The 21,758-nt window shown below is 42.5% G+C and overlaps 1 protein-coding gene across 4 annotated transcripts in view; it reads left to right on the forward strand.

Moving 5' to 3' along the window:
• Window positions 1-21,758, forward strand: part of sfmbt2 (Scm like with four mbt domains 2) — a 201,338-nt gene that overhangs the window by 115,514 nt on the left and 64,066 nt on the right. For all 4 annotated transcript variants that reach the window (XM_078235921.1, XM_078235924.1, XM_078235923.1 and 1 more), the window contains 4 exons: window positions 1,155-1,256; window positions 2,266-2,413; window positions 4,540-4,622; window positions 14,566-14,692. In XM_078235921.1, coding sequence (XP_078092047.1) covers window positions 1,155-1,256; window positions 2,266-2,413; window positions 4,540-4,622; window positions 14,566-14,692 — 460 coding nt within the window. The remainder of the gene's footprint in view (window positions 1-1,154; window positions 1,257-2,265; window positions 2,414-4,539; window positions 4,623-14,565; window positions 14,693-21,758) is intronic.

Raw genomic sequence — 21,758 nt, forward strand, 5'->3', positions numbered from 1 at the left:
CTATTTCTAGAACTTTTTTTTTCTCTTTCTCTCTCCTTGTTACCTGTTTGAAGTGAGCACAGACTTTCTTGCAATATTAAACTGGAGATGCATTCCATTTCCCAAGAATTCATTCAGCTTTACAGCATGGCCCAACTTGTCCAGGCCGCCCTTTTCTTTTAACCACTGTGCTAGTCCCAATTGCCCGCATTTGGCCCATATCCCTCTATATCCATCTTACCCATGTAACTATCTAAATGCTTTTTAAAAGACAAAATTGTACCCGCCTCTACTACTGCCTCTGGCAGCTCGTTCCAGACACTCACCACCCTCTGTGTGAAAAAGTTGCCCCTCTGGACACTTTTGTATCTCTCCCTCCTCACCTTAAACCCATGCCCTCTAGTTTTAGACTTTCCCCTTTGGGAAAAGATATCGACTATCTAGCTGATATATGCCCCTTATTATTTTATAGACCTCTATAAGATCACCCCTAAGTCTCCTACGCTCTAGGGAAAAAAGTCCCAGTCTATCCAGCCTCTCCTTATAACTCAAACCATTAAGTCCCAGTAACATCCTAGTAAATCTTTTCTGCGCTCTTTCTAGTTTAATAATATCCTTTCTATAATAGGGTGACCAGAACTGCACGCAGTATTCCAAGTGTGACCTTACCAATGTCTTGTACAACTTCAACAAGACGTCCCAACTTCTGTATTCAATGTTCTGACCAATGAAACCAAGCATGCCGAATGCCTTCTTCACTGCTCTGTCCCCCTGTGACTCCACTTTCAAGGAGCTATGAACCCTTACCCCTCGATCTCTTTGTTCTTATAACTCTCCCCAATGCCCTACTATTAACTGAGTAAGTCCTGCCCTGGTTCAATCGACCAAAATGCATCACCTGGCATTTATCTAAATTAAACTCCATCCATTAGTCAGAGCTCCAACTAGTTTTTCTTCAACGGCTCTCGAAGGTTGGTAGAAATGTAGCTGAGAGTTGTGTTGAGGAAATGTTGGCACTGCCTTTGTTCCAATGAGGGAAGAGGATGAATTCAGAACAGACCTTTCTCTTTCGGTACACAGATTGAGCCTGCCAACAATTTTGCCCCAGTTATTGGGCGCTGCCTGTGCTGGAGAAGATTCGGGTTTTGTGATCACTTTTTTTTGTTTAATCGCAGGACCAACCTGATCTGAGGACTCACTGCTTCACAGCTGGCATGAAGTTGGAGGCAGTAGATCCAAGGGAGCCATTTTCCATCTGTCCTGCCACTGTAACAAAGGTGAGCATCAAAGACTCTGTCATTAGACAGAATAAACTATCCTTAATTATTAAGATTAAGCACTCTTGAATGAAAATATTTGACATATTGCATTGTTGTTTAACAATGATTTTTTCAGATTCACTTATAGAATCATAGAAACACTACAGTGCAGAAAGAGGCCATTTGGCCCATCGAGTCTGCACCGACCACAGTCCCACCCAGGCCCTACCCCCATATCCCTATATATTTACCCGCTAATCCCTCTAACGTACGCATCTCAGGACACTAAGGGGCAATTTTAGCATGGCCAATCAAACTATCCCGCACATCTTTCAACTGTGGGAGGAAACCGGAGCACCCGGAGGAAACCCACGCAGACACGGGGAGAATGTGCAAACTCCACACAGACAGTGACTCAAGCCGGGAATCGAACCCAGGTCTCTGGAGCTGTGAAGCAGTAGTGCTAACCACTGTGCTACCGTGCCACCCACTCATAATATCAGTGCCTATAACCTTTTCTTGAAAATTTTGATCAATCGTTACAAAGCATTAGCAAAACAGCTATCTAAATTCTGGAATACATCATTTGGGATTGTATTTTAATTTTGAAAGGAAACATTCTAATTAGCAATTTTAATGCACTTTTAAATAGTAAAATATGTCGTAAGGTTCCCTTTAACTAATTTCATTGCCGTGTCAATGTAAGCCTACTTGTGACTCATAAATAAACTAACATCTACACCTGTATTAAAAGTACGACTATTTAATGGGTGTCTTTGAAACTCTGGCTAGAATTCTCTGACCTTGTCTGTGGCTGGGATTCTCCGGTCCTGCTGCTGTGACTGGAGTGCCAAATTCCCCGTTCTCGCTGGCAGCAGCGACACGGCGTTCGACATCCGAGATTTGTGGCCGATATAAAAATGAGTAACTGTATATTCGTGAGCATGAGAACAGAGAATGATTTTGAGCGTATTTTGTGAATGCCAAGTAAAACATCACAGGTGACAATGTGTCCTTATTCTTGCAGGTTTTTAATGATCAGTATTTTATGATCACAATTGATGACTTGAGGCCAGACGCTAGTGAAAACTCCATCCTTTGCCATGCTGATTCGCCAGGGATCCTTCCTGTTCAGTGGTGCCTTAAAAATGGGGTCCATCTGACTCCACCCAAGGGTTTGTATCTCTCTGAAATATAAAGAAAACAAAATGCAGCATTGCTTTATTAAAACATTCTTTATTTAGCACTTTTAAGTTTAAAAAATATAATTCAACAGAATACAATTTTTCACATCAACTTAAACTTTGTACAGTTTCAATAACATTACTGCTGGCTGTTGCATAGCAACCACGATGAAAGCAGAGCTAAAGGACGTCTATGGTAGTTTGATAACTCATGGATTGATATCCTCCTTGAATCAGTTGTAATACAATCCTTCACATAATGTGCTGATTTCAATTTTTAACCTGCATTTGAAATCTCACAAACTAGACTATTATCCCTCTACAAGTTGTTCAGATTTATTATCATGAAAACTATTTGTTTTATGCATGATTCTGAACTCAATGAGATAAGCAAGTGACACTCCCTGTGCTGCTGATCTGCGAGTGTAGGCTGGCCAGAGCTTAGCTTGATATTTCCCCCAACATCATAGGCAACGTACTTTGCAAGCGTTGCAAGCACCTTGTTCTCAAGGCACAGGTACTGGAAATTTTGACACATCCCTTTTTTTAAACAATCGTTTACAGGGAAAAGGGACGGTTTGTGGAATTTCTGATTATGGTCTACTCACTAGAATTGCTGAGTCAGAAATCATCCCTTACTGAATGTACGAAATATGTGTACGGTTTCCAAAACACATTTAATGTGTGTGGTTTGTGTATTTGCAATAAATAAGACTGGATAGCCAATAACTCCTTTTTCATTATGTGGGATTGTTCTGTGTATATTGGGAAATGTGTAAATTTTACATGGTGGGTTTGACCATTCTGTCCATGAAGTTCTCCCACGTTTACAAAATAATATTTTATCCCTGTGTTTTTTTTTACTTAATACCTTGCATTTGATCACAATTCTTTTTAAAAGTAAGTAATTTCTCGAGCACAACTTAATAACTGGTATAATTTTGGGTTGTGTGCTGGGTTACTCTTCTTGAGCTAAACTTCCAGCTTCAACTGGGGAAGTGGGTGAGTGATAACCCAGTCCATATATAAATTTTATAAGTGGAATGCTAGCCTCATTGTTACTCAATATTCCAACTTCATACACGGGCAGCTGGGTTTCTCTAGCTTCTGCAACCTGGCAGTGACATCCAGATGAGCGCTTGGTAGATGCTGGAGGCCTCCTGGATCGATTGTGCTTGCCGGAATGAACCGTCCTAGCAGAATCACTGCTCCTCTCCCCTCACAACCATCCCCATGAGATCTCAGATTTTGATTTCCCCAACCCAGGTCTCCGATCCATTCTCACCCTGCCCTTGCCCATCAGGATCTCTGCAGCACAGTGGTTAGCACTGTTGCTTCACAGCGCCAGGGAACCGGGTTCGATTCCCGGCTTGGGTCATTGTCAATGTGGAGTTTGCGCGTTCTCTCTGTGTCTGCGTGGGTTTCTTCCTGGTGCTCCGGTTTGCTCCCACAGTCCAAAGATGTGTGGGTTAGGCGCATTGGCCATGCTAAATTGCCTCTTGGTATCCCAGGTTGCGTAGGTTAGCGGGGTAAATATGTGAAGTTATGGGGAGAGGGCCTGGGTAGGATTGTTGTCGGTGCAGTCTCAATGGACCGAGTGGCCTCTCTCTCTCTCTGCACTGTAAGGATTCTATGATTCTCTGCCAACATTGCATCTTGATGGCTGATTTGGGTCTGATCTTTAAGACTTAAAAGCTCATTTTAACTGAAATATTGTAGAACATATTGGCTGAACATCAGATGTGCGTTTTTTCAATTGCCAAGTTGATTGCTGTAAATTGGAAAAAAGCTTCTTTAATATGGTTAATATTTGGTAACAAATATATATTTGTTCCAACTACCCGACCCAAACCCACCAGTTAAAAGTCCCACCCAAAGTTTTCAGAATTACACCAGTTATTACTTGAGAAATTACTTTTTTTAATCCCCACCCCAGAGGGCTTCTTTGGGGATTAAATACAGGCTCTATGGCAATTGCACAGTATTGCTCAATGCATCAAGAAAGGCCAGGTACACAGACTGCTGACATGTACCTTAGCATTAGTAAGCAACATAAGAGTAGGATAGTAGGGGAAATATGCGATGTATTGTTTATATTTTGTCTTGTATTATTGCAGGTTATCCTGGCTTAGACTTTGACTGGGCTGATTATCTGAAACAGTGTGGGGCAGAGGCACTTTCTCAGTACTGCTTCAGAAATGTAAGTTGTGCTCTCATCTACAATTATGCAAGAAACTTTCACTTTGGAAAATTTCACTGCTTCAGGCAAATGGTCATGGAAGGTTTACACAACTGGATTTCTGTAAATAATACCAAAAATATGTTTCTGGTTACAAAAAGCACGAATCTTATAATTTTTTTTGACTAATGTGTATATATAATGAAAATATAATCTGGCAGATTTAATTTTGCTAAATTAGTGCAGAAATTGTTCTGGAATTATTTGAATTAAATACAGAAGAGCTTCTAAGTTTCAAACAATGAAGCCCAAATTTAAATACAGGCAGTAATATCGAGGAGTACTTTAGAATAAGTCCCATCAAATATTAATTGTAGCAGTCAGTTTTGAAATGTAAGGAAGTGGCATACATTTAGCTGAGAGTTTAGGAGAATAAGGGTGAGATTTTCTTTGATATCGACAAAGTCCAGTATCAGGCAGGTAATGCAGCCTTATAGTGTGGCCGCCAACAGCAGTGGTAGCTATTTGCGCCGTATGGTGTAGTGCCCAGACAAAAAAGAAGACCGGCTTCCGCAATGTATCTTGATTCAATTGATTTGATTTATTATTGTCACATGTATTAACATACAGTGAAAAGTATTGTTTCTTGTGCGCTATACAGACAAAGCATACCGTTCATAGAGAAGGAAAGGAGAGAGTGCAGAATGTAGTCTTACAGTCATAGCTAGGGTGTAGAGAGAGATCAGCTCAATGCGAGGTAGGTCCATTCAAAAGTCTGACAGCAGCAGGGAAGAAGCTGTTCTTGAGTCGGTTGGTACGTAACCTCAGACTTTTGTATCTTTTTCCCGACGGAAGAAGATGGAAGAGAGAATGTCCGGGGTGCGTGGGGTCCTTAATTATGCTGGCTGCTTTGCCGAGGCAGCGGGAAGTGTAAACAGAGTCAATGGATGGGAGGCTGGTTTGCGTGATGGATTGGGCTACATTCACGACCTTTTGTAGTTCCTTGCGGTCTTGGGCAGAGCAGGAGCCATACCAAGCTGTGATACAACCAGAAAGAATGCTTTCTATAGTGCATCTGTAAAAGTTGGTGAGAGTCGTAGCTGACATGCCAAATTTCCTTAGTCGTCTGAGAAAGTATCGCTGGCAGCACGTGGGTCTGATAAATGAGACACAAATGAGGAAATGCGGCCCGCTACTGACGGGAGGAGGGGACGAATGCTTCCTGCTTTTTCCGCTCATCACCAAACCCATCCGATGCAGAGGGGAGTGGAAAAACCCAATCTTTAAGTCAGCTCAGGAGGAGAAGGGGTTTTGTTTATTCATTTAAAAAAAAATTCATTTCTTGCTGTGGGGGATTTTTATTTATGCGCGTCGCTAACTGGCCAGGATTTAATGTGGTACCAAATAAACCTGGTGTTGTGAGACTTCTTACTGTGCTTACCCAGCCCGACGCCGGCAACTCCACATCACAGCATTTATTGCCCATCCCTAGTTGCCTGAGGGGAGTTGAGAGTCAACCACATTGCTGTGGCTCTGGAGTCACATGTAGGCCAGACCGGATATGGACAACAGATTACCTAAAGGACATTAGTGAACCAGATGTGTTTTTCCGACAATCGACAATGGTTCATGGTCATCAGTAGATTCTTAATTCCAGATTTTTAAAAAAAATGATTTCAAAGTCCTCCATCTGCCGTGGCGGGATTTGAAACCGGGTCCCCAGACATTACCTGGATAGTCATATGAGCAGCCTGGGAATGGAGGGATACAAACGATTGGTCTAGTTGGACCAAGGAGCGGCACAGGCTTGGAGGGCCGAAGGGCCTGTTTCCTGTGCTGTACTGTTCTTTGTTCTTTGTATTGGCTGAGTGTCTGGATTAATAGCCTCGTGATAATACCACCAGGCCATCACCTCCCCATAGGATGTTCTCATTACTGTGAATGCGTTACAAAAAAGTTAGTGTTTTGCAGCCAGCAGTCTTTAAGAAACATGTGACCACCACACAGTCCTTTTGGAGACGAAGTCCCATCTTCACATTAAGGATAGATACCCTCCAGCATGTTGGGACAGACTTTGAACAGATCCAGCAACTCGGGCTCAGGCACTGATGAGGTAACTGTGGACTATCAGCAGCAGCAGATATCCCCACGCTACCATTACCCCCAAGGCAGGAGATCAATCCTGGCACAATGAAGAGTGCAGGAGGGCATACCATGTGTAACACCAGGCATATCTAATTTTTAGGTGTCAACCTGGTGAAGCTACAACGGGGGACTGCTTGCATGCTGAATAGCATACACAACAAGTAATAAAGTCAAGCAATTTCACAACCAACAGATCAGATCTAAGCTCCGCAGCCCTGCTACATCCAGTCATGAATGGTGGTGGACAATTAAACAACTCATTGGGGGAAGAGGTTTCAACCTCAACGATGGGGGAATCCAGCACGTCAGTGCAAACAAATGAGACCGAAGCATTTGTAACAATGAAGCACAATCTCAGCCTCCTCCAGATGTCACAGCTTCATCGATGTCAGTCTTCAGCCAATTCGATTCTATCCACATGATATCAAAAAATGGTTGAAGGCACTGGATACTGCAAAGGCTGTGGGCCTTGACAATATTCCAGCAGTAGGACTGAAGATGTGTGCTCCAGAACTTTCCCAGTCTCCTGGCAAATCTTTGAAATTTACCTGCTCCCCTTTAAATTGCCCCTTTGTACATCTCCTTTACGGCAGCTACTACCGTAACAAAAAAAGGGGAGTGACTTACCGCTCTGCGGCCCAGTTGCTCCACGCCACTGCTGCGGGGGGGGGCTGGCTGCACTGCCCCTGTCTCACTCGGCTTGAGTGAGGAAGATTGGGCAAGACGAGAGCTGTGTAACTTTAGGGTAAATTCATTCAGATTGCCAATCCGGCAGAGATTGCCAATCTGAGGAAGTTATGGGCCAATATTGAATTGAAGGAGGAAGCTGAGACATTTGCTGGAATTACAGTCGACACATTTCTGGGAATTACTTGAACATTAAGTGAAATTAGAGAAACTCAAAACTCAGAAGATGAATGTAAGCAGAGAGTGAATTTTGCATTAAAGAATGGCCAACATGTTCCTCGCTTGAGACTGTATTCAAGCACAGCTGACAGCGATTGGTGATTTACTGGCACACATGACCGAATAATAATTCCAAGGGTATTTAAACTTGAGATCTTACAACACCTACTTCAAGATCATGTTTAGGTATTACCAAGTGCAGAGCCAGAGCATGGTATTCGGTTTGGTGATATGTCTCAAAAGTTATGGGAGGAGATGGTGTCCAGATGTATCACTTGTTCAATTCACAAATCAGAAGAATCACTAATGTCGTCATCTTTTCCTACAAGAAGAAATAGAAGCGCCTTGATTTCAGGTTAGCAACAGAGTGAGAAACGGAGACCAAGACCAGAGCAATCATCACAACTGGAAAGAAGATATGAAGCAGGTTATCCTGAATCATCAGTTTGATTTTGTTCAACAGTGTCCAGAAGACTATTGAATGAGAATTCATTATTCCCTACAGACAAGATAGAGTGCTCATGAAGGTACCACAGTGCTTATTGATATAAGAGAACACAGAGGGGAAAAAGAAGACAAGATGGAGAGAGCAAGAAAAATGATATTTACCTAAGAGATCAAAAAGAGGCTGTGTTTCCAATGGAACTAAATGTTCAGAATGACTAGGAGACTGAAGCATTGGCTTTCCAGAGAACATTGAGGTCTGAACAGAGACTTAAGGGGGGAGAAGGAGTATGTTAGACTAATCGAGGATTAACTGGAACAGTCATGGAAGGAATTGATATACACTCGTGTGATCTGAGCTTCCAGGAGTGTAAGCCTGGTCAGAAGCTAGTGCAAAGGGGTATTCTCAAAACTGTAAATATGTTACAATGAAGTTAGTGTTTTGCAGCCAGCAGTTTTAGGATTTATTGAAACTGCTCCAACGCAACACAATAATATACTCTTCCAGGGAAGTTGTATTCCCTTCTGGAAGATTTTGCAGTTTCATTGCTGGAAAAGGAAATGAGTTGCACGGAATCTCCCTTCTCTGAAGTCTCCTTGGAAGTGTGACTGGAGGACAAGAAAGGATTTTTTTTCAGCCATGATGATAGGATTCCAAAACACACATCTGCTGAGCTTGGAAAGGCATTGCTGGGATCATCTGCACCCAGTACCATCACCACAACGTGTGGAACTGGTGCAGGAAACACATCAATAATCACATTTAGCAAGGATGCCTTCACGTTCTTTTTGCCATCTCTTACAACAAAACAGTCGTTTTCCCCTCTCTTAACACTCAACAGTTCCCGCTCCTCCCCTTTCCAGCGCAAGGGTTTAATATATCTCATTACCATTACAAATATAAACAAAAATAAGGCAACATTGCTTTTTGTCAGCTTAATCGTTTTCAATAACTGCTTCTAATGGACCATGGACCAACCTGGCACTTGAGATGCAAGCATAAAAGCAGGAGTTGGATGCTTTTTGATTGGATGTTAGGATGACGCTGTTTAACAGAGTTGGGAGCGCTGAGTATCAGCAATTGAAAAGATCAGAGGATTAGCCTCTGCAGTGTGACAGTGAAAGTCTCATTGACTGTTGTAAAAATCTATCTAGTTCACTAATGCCCTTTAAGGAAGGAAATCTGCCATCGTTACCCAGTTTGACCCAGAGGGCACAACCTCAGGCTAAAGGGATGATCCTTTAGAACAGAGATGAGGAGGAATTACTTCAGCCAGGGAATGGTGAATCTATGGAACTCTTTGCCGCAAAAGGCTGTGGAGGTCAGGTCATTAAGTGTCTTTAACACAGAGATAGGTAGGTTCTTGATTAATAAGAGGATCAGGGGTTATGGGAAAAGGCAGGAGAATGGGGATGTGAAAAATATCAGCCATGATTGAATGGCGGAGCAGACTCAATGGGCCGCGTTGCCTAATTCTGCCCCTATGTCTAATGGTCTTATGACCTACCTGTGACTCCAGACCCATAGCAACATGGGTGTTAACTGCCCTCTGAAATGTTCAGTTCAAGGGCAATTAGGGATCGACAACAAATGATGGCTTGACAGCGATACTCATCCATTGAAAAAATAAAGAAAAAAAATTAGAAGATTGAAATAGCAGATAGCTAGGCCCCAGCTAAGAACAAGCAAGGTAAAGCCAAGGTTGAAATGTTGGCATTGTGCAACAAAGCTGAATGAACAGTTAGATAACCATAGGAGCTGGAAGAAGGGCACAAGCAAGTTGCGAGTGTGATACTAACCGTTTGAGATATTAATAAGTTAAAAAAAATGGGCAAACAGTTGGCAAATGGAATATAATGTTGGAAAATGTGAAGTTGTTCAGTTTAGAAGGGAGAACAAAAGTATAGAGTCTTATTTAAATAGAGAAATACTGCAGAAAGCTGCAACACAAAGCGACTTGGGGGTATTTGTGCACGAAACCAAGAAAGCTAGCACACAGGTGCAGCAGGGAATCAGGAAGGCTAATGGAATGTTGGCCCATTCCAACATGGGGGGTCGGAGTATAAGAGTAGGGTAATCTTGCTACAACTGTACAAGGTACTAGTGAGACCACACATGGAGTACTGCCAGCAGTTTTGGTCCCCCTATTTAAGGAAAGATCAAGGAAGGTTCACGAGGGTGATTCCCCCATATGGAAGGATTGTCATATGCGGGCAGGCACTTTACTCATTGAAATTTAGAAGAATGTGAGGTGATCTCATTGAAACATATAGGATTCTTAAGGGGCTTTACAGGGTAAATGCTGAGAGGACGTTTTCCCTCAGAGTCTCGGAATAAAAGGCACAGTCTGAGAATAAAGGAGCGCCAGTTTGAGACTGAGATGAGGAGGAATTTCTGCTCTGAGGGTTATAAGTCTTTTGAACTCTCTGCCATGGAGAGCTGTGGGGGCAGAGTCCTTGAGTATATTTAACGCTGAGATACATTTTTGATCAGTAAGGGAATTAAGGGGAAAGGGCAGGAAAGTGGACGTGAGGAATGTTGGATCAGCTATGATCTTATTGAATAGCAGAGCAGGCACGAGGGGCCAAATGGCCTCCTCCTGTTCCTATTTCTTGTGGGAAGTGGTCACAAATTCTTGAAGGGCCTTTGGTAACTGGTTTTGATAACTAGACTGTCTGGCCAAATGGCAATTGATCAAATATTTTCATCACACTTTCACTGCGTTTTGTAATGGTTTTGAATAAATATTCTACCTCTAATGAGTTCATGAGTTATATTTCATTTTTATACAATGCATACTTGTGTATTTTACAATGTTCAGTATCACAAGAATCAAATCATACCTTGGGTTAAAAGGACAGATATTGAATCTATTTCCAGGACTCTGCAATATTGCAATGTAAACAGTTGTTTAGATGTACTGCCTTTTGATGTGTCTCCTTTCATATCTCTCTCAGTATTTGGGGATGAGTCCACCCTGGGGACTTGTGGGGAGTTGCAGCTAATTTATTTGCATGAACAAGATAGATATATTTAACAAGATTATGAGGGGCATGGACAGAGTGGATAGTCAGAAGATTTTTCCCAGGGTGGAAGAATCAATTACTAGGGGGCACAGGTTTAAGGTGCGAGGGGCAAGGTTTAAAGGAGATGCACGAGGCAGGTATTTTACACAGAGGGTGGTGGGTGCCTGGAACTCGTTGCCGGGGGAGGTAGTGGAAGCAGATACGATAGTGACTTTTAAGGGGCGTCTTGACAAATACATGAATAGGATGGGAATAGAGGGATATGGTCCCTGGAAGCGTAGGGGGTTTTAGTTAAGTCGGGCAGCATGGTCGATGCAGACTTGGAAGGTCAAAGGGCCTGTTCCTGTGCTGTAATTTTCTTTGCTCTTTGTTCTATCACTTGTAAATCTTAAATCTACTTGTGTTTTTTGTTCTGTTTGAAAAGGAATATTGAATTAATTTTGTATTATGGCATTTAATCCAGCTGTTAGAGACTTTGGGCAGGTTTGGGTTGGGTGGGATGTAAAAATCTCAAATCCAAACCAACCCATCGTAAACCTGCTAGTTTGTGGTTTTAAGGGATGAGTCAGATAGGCCACAAATCCACTTCACTTAGTCGAGATCCTATTTAAAATGTTTTGAATCCTTCGCGTTCAGGGCGGATCTGAAGTGTACAGTGCTCTGAGACCACAGAACTCCAGTTGGCAGTAGTCTCCTTGAGGTTAACATTAAAATTAAAGTGCTTTTAAATGGTGAGATATGCTTTTTATTTGTTCACAACTAAATAACTCGATGTGCACACTTCAGGTGGATTATTTTAAACACGGAACATTTTATGGCCGACATTAATTTTTAACATTATTCTATCTGTAGTATTTATTTTAAATATTTTCAGCATACATTCACCAGTTCCAAGACAGTGCTTCATTCTGTTACAAGAATATCCATTTTAATTGAACATCTTTTTGCTAAAGTGCAACACACTGGAGCAACTGCTGCTATATCTGCATCTTCCCGTAGGATATTCGCCAGTGTTGCTGGGTCATTTGATATCATTAGATGCTAATGAAGCATTAGCAGACAATTATTGTTCTGACATGATTATGTGTAGGTTATCTTCAGACACAACTTCAACAAAGTCGTCAAGTGTATATGAATCGTGCTAGATTAGCAGATGGTTTCTCGTGTGCTCTTAATTTGATTTGATTTATTATTGTCACGTATTAGTGTACAGTGAAAAGTATTGTTTCTGGCACGCTATACGGACAAAGCATACCGTTCGTACGGAAAGAAAGGAGAGAGTGCAGAATGTAGTGTTACAGTCATAGCTAGGGTGTAGAGAAAGATCAACTTAATGCGAGGTAGGTCCATTCAGAGGTCTGATGGCAGCAGGAAAGAAGCTGTTCTTGAGTCGGTTGGTACGTGACCTCAGACTTTTGTAACTTTTTCCCGATGGAAGAAGGTGGAAGAGAGAATGTCCAGGATGCGTGGGGTCCTTAATTATGCTGGCTGCTTATTCGAAGCAGCGGGAAGTGTAGAGAGTCAATGGATGGGAGGCTGGTTTGAGTGATGGACTGGGCTTCATTCACGACCCTTTGTAGGAATCTTACCAAGCTGTGATACAACCAGAAAGAATGCTTTCTATGGTGCAGCTGTAAAAGCTGGTGAGAGTCGTGGCAGACAAACCAAATGTCCTTAGTCTCCTTAGAAAGTAGAGGCGTTGGTGGGCTTTCTTAACAGTAGCGTCAGCATGGAGGGACCAGGACAGACTCCAAAACAGAGCTTATCAAAAAATAACAGAGACCTGCCTTAATGCATTTACCTCGATAATGAACATGTTCGAAACATTTGTTTTACGGAACAAAAATGTGATATCTTGCATTCATCCACCCTAATTTTTTAATACATCTGAAGTAGTGGCAAAAAGACGTAACAACGTACAGTTGTGCTTTGGACATGTTTTCCTCCTTGTTTGAGCATGTTTGCTGGATTGATGATCTTCCAGTTTGGCACAATAAATAATATAAACAGCAATTTTCAAATTGTGGAGAAGTAATTTTTCTGTGTGTTGATCTTTCTGGCTGCCTTGACACAGGAGAAAACTTTATAACTCTTAGCATAAGTGTGGCAAACTAAGGAATGATCGTAAGTTATTCTGTATATTCTAAAACAGACCAACCCATAATAATTTACTCTATTTTAAAACAGGTTTCCACATGTTGAAATATTTTGGTTGTTAATTCTATTCCTTTACATTGCATTTTGAAAATTAGCTTAACTTGGTTCCAACCCATTTATATGATATTTGAATTAAATAATTATTATAACGAGAATGTACCTAGAAGGTTTCTGAACTGTTTTAATACTCTCAGACATTATCATAGAATCCCTACAGTACAGAAGGAGGCCATTCAGCCCATCAAGTCTGTACCGACCACAATCCCACACAGGCCCTATTCCCATAACCCCACACATTTACCCCGCTAATCCCCTTGATGCTTGGGTCAATTTAGCATGGCCAATCAACCTAACCTGCACATCTTTGGACAGAGAGCGCAAACTGGAGCACCCGGAGGAAACCCATGCAGACACGGGGAGAACATGCAAACTCCACCCGGACAGTGACCCAAGGCCGGAATTGAACCCGGGTCCCTGGGGCTGTGAGGCAGCAGCTCTAACCACTGTGCTGCCCGGAGCAGGTTTAATCTTTGGCAATATAATCAAGTTACATCATTTTAAGAACGAAGTATTAATGAATTAAATATCATTAAATTCCTCTTTTATGTCTTTTTTGTAGAATTATTTTAGTTTCTTTCTCGATTCTTTGATTGAAAAGTATTCTTAATTCAATCACATTTTGAATTTTTTTTTGAAACCTGATTACATTAAGAATTCACATTGCTGTTCCTAATCATAAGGCTCTTTGCAAAGCTGCTGGGTTTTGGTTCTGGTGATTATCACACTAGATTTACACAGTTTTAGGACATACAGCACACATCCTTGTTATAACAATTTGATTTGATTTATTATTGTCACATGTATTAGTACACAGTGAAAAGTATTGTTACTTGCGCGCTATACAGACAAAGCATACCGTTCATAGAGAAGGAAATGAGAGTGTGCAGAGTGTAGCGTTACAGTCATAGCTAGGGTGTAGAGAAAGATCAACTTAATGCGAGGTAGGTCCATTCAAAAGCCTGACAGCAGCAGGAAAGAAGCTGTTCTTGAGTTGGTTGGTACGTGTCCTCAGACTTTTGTGCCTTTTCCCCCGATGGAAGAAGGTGGAAGAGAGAATGTCCGGGGTGCGTGGGGTCCTTGATTATGCTGGCTGCAGCAAACGTGGCTGAAAAAAAATCTATATAACAACGGGAGGATGTTTTGGGAGTTATTAAAACGTGCAGCATGATTAGTAGACCATTTTCTTATGTCGTGCTTTCTGCTTTTTCTTTCCATCCGTTTTCAGACTTCACTGAATCGAGGCTTCACCAAGAATATGAAGCTGGAGGCTGTTAACCTCAGTAATCTGGCAGAAATATGTGTTGCTTCAATCACAAAAGTAAAAGGTCGATTAATGTGGCTCCAGCTTGAAGGTAGGGTGAAGGAAAATAGAATTATTGGAAATCGTAATCCTTTGACTTGTTAACTTTTGTAGCCATTTGTCCCTTAACCAAACTGTCTGTTGGGTACAGAAACCCATGTTTCATGCAGTGATATTTTGGGGGGTAAAAAGGTTTATTTGGTATCACGAGTTTTCGGAGCACTGCTCATCAGGTGAAGGAGCAGCGCTCCAAAAGCTCGTGATTCCAAATAAACCTATTGGACTTTAATCCGGTGTTGTGAGACTTCTTACTGTGCCCACTTCAGTCCAACGCCGGCATCTCCACATCATGGTAACCACGTACACACTCTGCTAGCTTGTCAGAGCAGAATTTAAACAAAGGGGCATTTAAACATACTGAGGTAAAGCAGCTAGTGCTGTAAAAAGGGCGTGTGGCTCTGTTTTGCCTGATTATTCTTCACTGTACTGAAAGCCTCCTGGGGAAGCCGTGCTCCGTATTTCTCAGCAGGCCTGGGTCAAAGGTCTGGGCAAGAAATACGGAAGTCCAGTCCAAGGCTAGAAAATCGGCATGGAATGGCAATTTGACAGTGATTGCCACTCCACAGAAGGTTCTGCCCATTATTTCTGTTGTACATTTCAGAGTAACATGTATTTTCTGCAAAGATATTGTGAGTTTTCTTTTGAGTAACTAACTTTGCCTTTTGGAAGCCAGAACAAGAAACCTGTGACAGTATAAAAGGCTACCAATGTAATGCAGTGTAGATTGGAACAAGGAACCTCCCGTATATATTTGTCTCAAAGTTGAGTTTTTGAGACCCAAAAGTCACGAGGTCAACTTTGACGTAGATAATGTTTTTGAGCAATGCTTGCTTGCAATACAGACTGGAGTTGGGCCCAGAAAAAACCTGTTCCAGAAAGAAAAACAAACAACATTAATAAATTCATCTTAATTCGTTAACATTTGCTTGTTTTGTAACATGAAGAACTATATATATTTCACCCAGTACAATATAAATATAAAAGCAAACTGCTGCAATTGCTGGAAATCTGAAATAAAAACAGGAAATGTTGGGTAAAACTCGGCAGGTCTGGCAGCGTCTTTGGAGAGAGAAACATTTAACATTTCGAGTCCGGATGATGTTTCAGAGCTGAGCAACTGGAGAAACAGCATTTCATCTTCCAAATAGGCACTTTACAGCTTTCTGGACTAAAGAACTCTGCCCTCCATTTTGAGTTTCAAACAAAGAACAAAGAAAATTACAGTACAGGAACAGGCCCTTCGGCCCTCCAAGCCTGCACTGACCATGCTGCCCAACTGAACTAAAACCCCCTACCCTTCCGGGGACCATATCCCTCTATTTCCATCCTATCCATGTATTTGTCCAGACGCCCCTTAAAACTCACTATCGTATCTGCTTCCACTACCTCCCCAGGCAGCGAGTTCCAGGCACCCCTCTGTGTAAAGAAACTTGCCTCGTACATCTCCTTTAAACCTTGCCCCTCGTACCTTAAACCTGTGCCCCCTAGTAATTGTTTCTTCCACCCTGGGAAAAAGCTTCTGACTATCCGCTCTGTCCATGCCCCTCGTAATCTTGTAGACTTCTATCAGGTCGCCCCTCAACCTCCGTCGTTCCAGTGAGAACAAACTAAGTTTCTCCAACCTCTCCTCATAACTAATGCCCTCCATACCAGGCAACATCCTGATAAATCTCTTCTGTACCCTCTCCAAAGCCTCCACATCTTTCTGGTAGTGTGGCGACCAGAATTGAACACTATATTCCAATTGCAGCCTAACTAAGGTTCTATAAAGCTGCAACATTCTTTCCCACTCACACCTCCACATCATCACTAAGGACCAGTCTGTAACTTGTTCCATTGTTTTACATTCAGGAACTGCTGATCCTTGTTCTGCTATTTACTATTCCGCTCCCTGACCATTCGTGCCACTATTAAAACCTGCCTGAGTCTTTAAGACCATCATTACCACTCCCTTTGTCATGTGCACATTGCACCTTTGTCAGTTAATTTCTCCCGAGTTCCAACCTATCCCTGACGTTCTAGTTTGCTGCACCTTCTCCATTCCCCCTCCCTCTCCGGCATAAAACCCATCCTATTTCTATCCCTCTTCAACTCTGAAGAGAGTCGAAATCTGTTTCTATCTCCACAGATGTTGCCAGACTTACTGGGCGGGGTTTTCCGACCTCGCTTGGGCAAGGCTCGTAAAATTCCGCCCGAGGCCAATGGAGAATTCTGTTCTGCGAGTCTCGCCCACCCCGACTCCGGGCAAGGTGGTAAAATCCGGGCCACTGAGTTTTTCCAGGATTTGCTGACAATATAAATATATACCATAATGAATGAACTGCAGAACATTGCGATCCTTCAAAATCATCCTAATCACCATCTGAATCACCGAACAATTTGTTCCAATAGCATGGTTGTATAACATCATCGTATGGATCTTCCTTGTCTTCATCCTTATCTTCTGTATTATCGATAAATTTATAGAACATAGAACACTACAGCGCAGTACAGGCCCTTCGGCCCTCGATGTTGCGCTGACCAGTGGTACCAATCTAAAGCCCCTCTAATCTACACTATTCCAATATCATCCATATGTTTATCCAATAACCACTTGAACGCTCTCAACGTTGACGAGTCCACCACTGCTGCAGGCAGGGCATATTTGGCATTATTCAAGAAGCAATTGTCCTTGGTACCATCAGACATATTTGATATTCCATATTTTAGGATTGATTTTTTTTTTGACAACTTGGAATCAATCTTATTCCCTGCATCTGTGACCCACTGACACAATATTGCAAGTGAGGGTGCTCGCACACTTTTGCCTTTCAACATCCACTTATTCCACATCTGGAGACTGCCCATGAGATTTTACACACACGACACACCACCGGAACAACTGTTGGTTGAGCTCACGTCGGCAGGTTGGGATTCGATCATGTTCCAGATGAGCAAACGCACTCCTTTGCGTAGTCCCCTGGCCTTAAATTCCACACTTCTCTGATCCACGGCACGGTGGCACAGTGGTTAGCACTGCTGCCTCACAACGCCAGCGACCTGGATTCAATTCCAGCCTTGGGTCACTGTCTGTGTGGAGTCTGCACATTCTCCCCATGTCTGCGTGGGTTTCCCCCAGGTGCTCCGGTTTCCTCCCACAGTCAGAAGATGTGCGGATGAGGTGGATTAGCCATGCTAAATTGCCCCCTTAGTGTCAGGGACATTCGCAGGATAAGTGCTTGGGATTCGGGGATAGGGCCTCTGGGATTGTTGGTGGTTCAGGCTTGATGGGCTGAATGGCCTCCTTCTGCACTGTAGGGAATCTAATCTAATCTATTTCTTGCAGCTTCCTTCATCCATCTAGCCTGCATGACCAGGTCTTTCTGAAATTTCACTTCAGGGAGAGTATCAATATCTGTTTTAATTTTGTGCCATTTGCCTTACAAGGTGGAACCACCATGAATGTGATTTCTCATGGTTTTAACTGGGACAGTTCTTTCACCAATCTTGGTACTGGTCTTGTTTGCTGACATGTTAAAGTTCAACAGTTTTATCCATATTTCTAATGCAAGCCAGTCAACACACATTCTTTTCTTGATATTTATCTCAAGAGGCTTGGAATACAAAAGCAGGGATGTACTTCTGAGGCTTTATAAAGCACTGGTTAGGCCCCATTTGGAGTACTGTGAGCAATTTTGGGCCCCACACCTCAGGAAGGACATACTGGCACTGGAGCGGGTCCAGCGGAGATTCACACGGATGATCCCAGGAATGGTAGGCCTGACATACGATGAACGTCTGAGGATCGTGGGATTATATTCATTGGAGTTTAGGAGGTTGAGGGGAGATCTGATAGAAACTTACAAGATAATGAACGGCTTAGATAGGATGGACGTAGGGAAGTTGTTTCCATTAACAGGGGAGACTAGGACGCGGGGGCACAGCCTTAGAATAAAAGGGAGTCACTTTAGAACAGAGATTAGGAGAAATTTCTTCAGCCAGAGAGTGGTGGGTCTGTGGAATTCATTGCCACAGAGGGCTGTGGAGGCCGAGACGTTGAGCGTCTTCAAGACAGAAATTGATAAATTCTTGATTTCTCGAGGAATTAAGGGCTATGGGGAGAGAGCGGGTAAATGGAGTTGAAATCAACCATGATTGAATGGTGGAGTGGACTCGATGGGCCGAATGGCCTTACTTCCGCTCCTATGTCTTATGGTCTTATGGTCTTATGATATCAGGTGACAAAACATTGAATTTGATTGTCTTACCATCAAGTTCAGGTCATATACACTCTGACATTTTTGACAGAGTACTAACATGCACGTTTTCACAAATCTTGTGTACCACTGGGCACTGATTGTGAATTCCGGAATGCCATCGTTCTTCACTTCCCTGAGGGCACTGAGTCAGCTGCCTCCATGGGGATTACCGTTGTGATGATGCTCATTAACTCATTCCAGTCCTTTTTTCTCGAATTTGATTTGATTTATTATTGCCACATGTATTCGCAAACAGTGAAGAGGATTGTTTCTCAGGCGCTGTACAGACAAAGCATACCGTTCATAGAGAAGGAAAGGAGAGGGTGCAGAATGTAGCATTACAGTCATAGCTAGGGTGTAGAGAAAGATCAACTTAATGCGAGATAGGTCCATTCAAAAGTCTAACAGCAGCAGGGAGTCGGTTGGTATGTGGCCTCAGACTTTTGTATCTTTTTCCTGACGGAAGAAGGTGGAAGAGAGAATGTCCAGGGTGCGTGGAGTCCTTGATTATGCTGGCTGATTTTCCGAGGCAGCGCGAAGTGTGGACAGTGTGAATGGATGGGAGGCTGGTTTGCGTGATGTATGGCGCTACATTCAAGCCAAGTCTGCTTCTGGAGGCGTGTTTATTCTTCGGCAGACTTTCTAATTTATTGGCTGTCTTTCTCCAGTCTTGAATTATTTTCTTGGAAACATTATAAACTCACTGCTGCACATTTCGTCTCCGCAAATGTCACAACTTTCATTTTAAATTGAGCTGCGTACTTGTTATTCTTTCTTAACGACATCATGATAGATCATGTGGTACCAATTAGTTTTGTCAATTGGCTTGGAGATGGCTGCTTGAATTGGCAGAGGAAAAATCTCAAGGTTCCTGTGTGTCCCCTTAAATTAATGAACCATAGTAATTACAGGTAAGTAATTAATAATCACAGCATGGCTTGCTCCCTGGAAAGCTAGGTTTGACTCTTACACGCTTATATATGGTATATGTTTCTGTGTATAAAGAATGAATGAATCTATAATGTGAGATGGAATAAAGGATAATTCAGTTATAATGACTAATCACTCAGCGTCCATTGAATGTAAATCCAATGGAGTTCTTTGGTTAGCAGTAATATTTAATTTATAAGTCAAAACTTCTGCCTCACAGCGCCAGGGACCCGGGTTCAATTCCGGTCTCGGGTCGCTGTCTGTGTGGAGTTTGCACATTCTCCCCGTGTCTGTATGGGCTTCCTCCGGGTGCTCCGGTTTCCTCCCACAGTCTAAAGATGTGCGGGTTAAGTGGATTGGCCGAGCTAAATTGCCCCATAGTGTTAGGGGGGTTAGCAGGGTAAATGTATGGGGTTACGGGAATAGGGCCTGGGTGGGATTGTGGTAGGTGCAGACACGATGGGCCGAATGGCCTCCTCCTCTACTGTAGGGATCCTACGTTTCGATGGATTCATAGAATCCAATTTACAACCAAGTATAGCCCTGCCAGTAATATTTAGAATATTGTGAGCAAGTCTAGGCACATCCCTTATAGGATATTGATGCATTTGAGAGGATTCAGATGGAACTGTGATTCTGGGATGTACATGAAAATTTAAATGTTCTTTGTACTTTTGTTGGGTCCATTCATTCCTTTGAATAGATGAGGGCAGCACTGGTATGAATTTTAAAATGAATTTATTTTATTGAACAGAAATTAACGTTACAGAAGCAAAAAGAACGAGCAAACTTGAGACTAGCTTCTACTGCCAGCCCCCGTACTGAGACACACTGGCCAGAATTCTCCCATCCCGTCCACCACTGGAATTTTAACGGGTGGATTGTGGACAATGTGAAACCCCATTGACAGTCGGGCGGGAATTTCCGGCTTTTAGACCAGCGCAGCCAGAGAATTCTGCCCACTGAATTCGAAAAAGAACTGCAAGCTGAACACACGGCTCCAAATTATATGTTAATTCTTATCTCGTTATTGTGAGTGTCCTTCTCGGTCTGTCTCTGCCTGCCAAACGCAGGTCTTGCAGCTGTTGTTATCGAGACTTGTTTTGCTTGCCGTGTACTTTTTAGGAATGCGGTCAATTTTCAGCTGACCCAGCATGCCTTCTGAGTTTTAAAATGTGGTCAAGCGTTCGTTAACACCTACAGTCTAGCATTTAAATGTTATTGCATGGGCAGAAATATCTTAAAATGAGGTCTTTGCATAGACCTAAGCATACATAGGAGCTCTCAACTTTGAACGGGGGAGTTGTAATAACTCCACAGAGGCGAAAGTCCCGTCACTAAGTTACTTTATTTACACCATACATTTGTACACAGCCAGCTCTCCAGTTGCTCCCTGCTGAATGCAGGCTGGGAGTCTGACACACCTGCTTTAAATAGGCAGCATGAGACTCCCTGATTTAACCATCAATTAAGACTCATCAGATGGTTCATGCACTAGCAAGCCCACCTCATTAGCCTGGCTGAAGTCATCATAGAAGTCTAATTGGCAGGTAATAGCCACCTTGCATTTCTGTGAAATGGAGAAATCAAATTTTGGGTACATAGTTAAAGAAATGGACATCTTCAAGGACTAATGCAACATTGACTAAGAACTCTTTACGCATTCATTAGAGGTGCAGAAATGCTTTAAACTTGGAAGGGGCCAGTCTAATTTTCAGGCATGGTTAATTATAAATTCCAGCTGCACAGATGAGATTCAAAATCAATGAGAGGGGAAGGCAAATGGAACTTATTTCCGATTTTCATTTGATTTGAACATCCTATTCCACAAATAGCAAATCTAGAGGTGCTGTCTGAGGTGAGAATGGAGGCTGTGATATAGTTACATAA

Source organism: Mustelus asterias, chromosome 19 (assembly GCF_964213995.1).
Source record: "Mustelus asterias chromosome 19, sMusAst1.hap1.1, whole genome shotgun sequence".
NCBI lineage: Eukaryota > Metazoa > Chordata > Chondrichthyes > Carcharhiniformes > Triakidae > Mustelus > Mustelus asterias.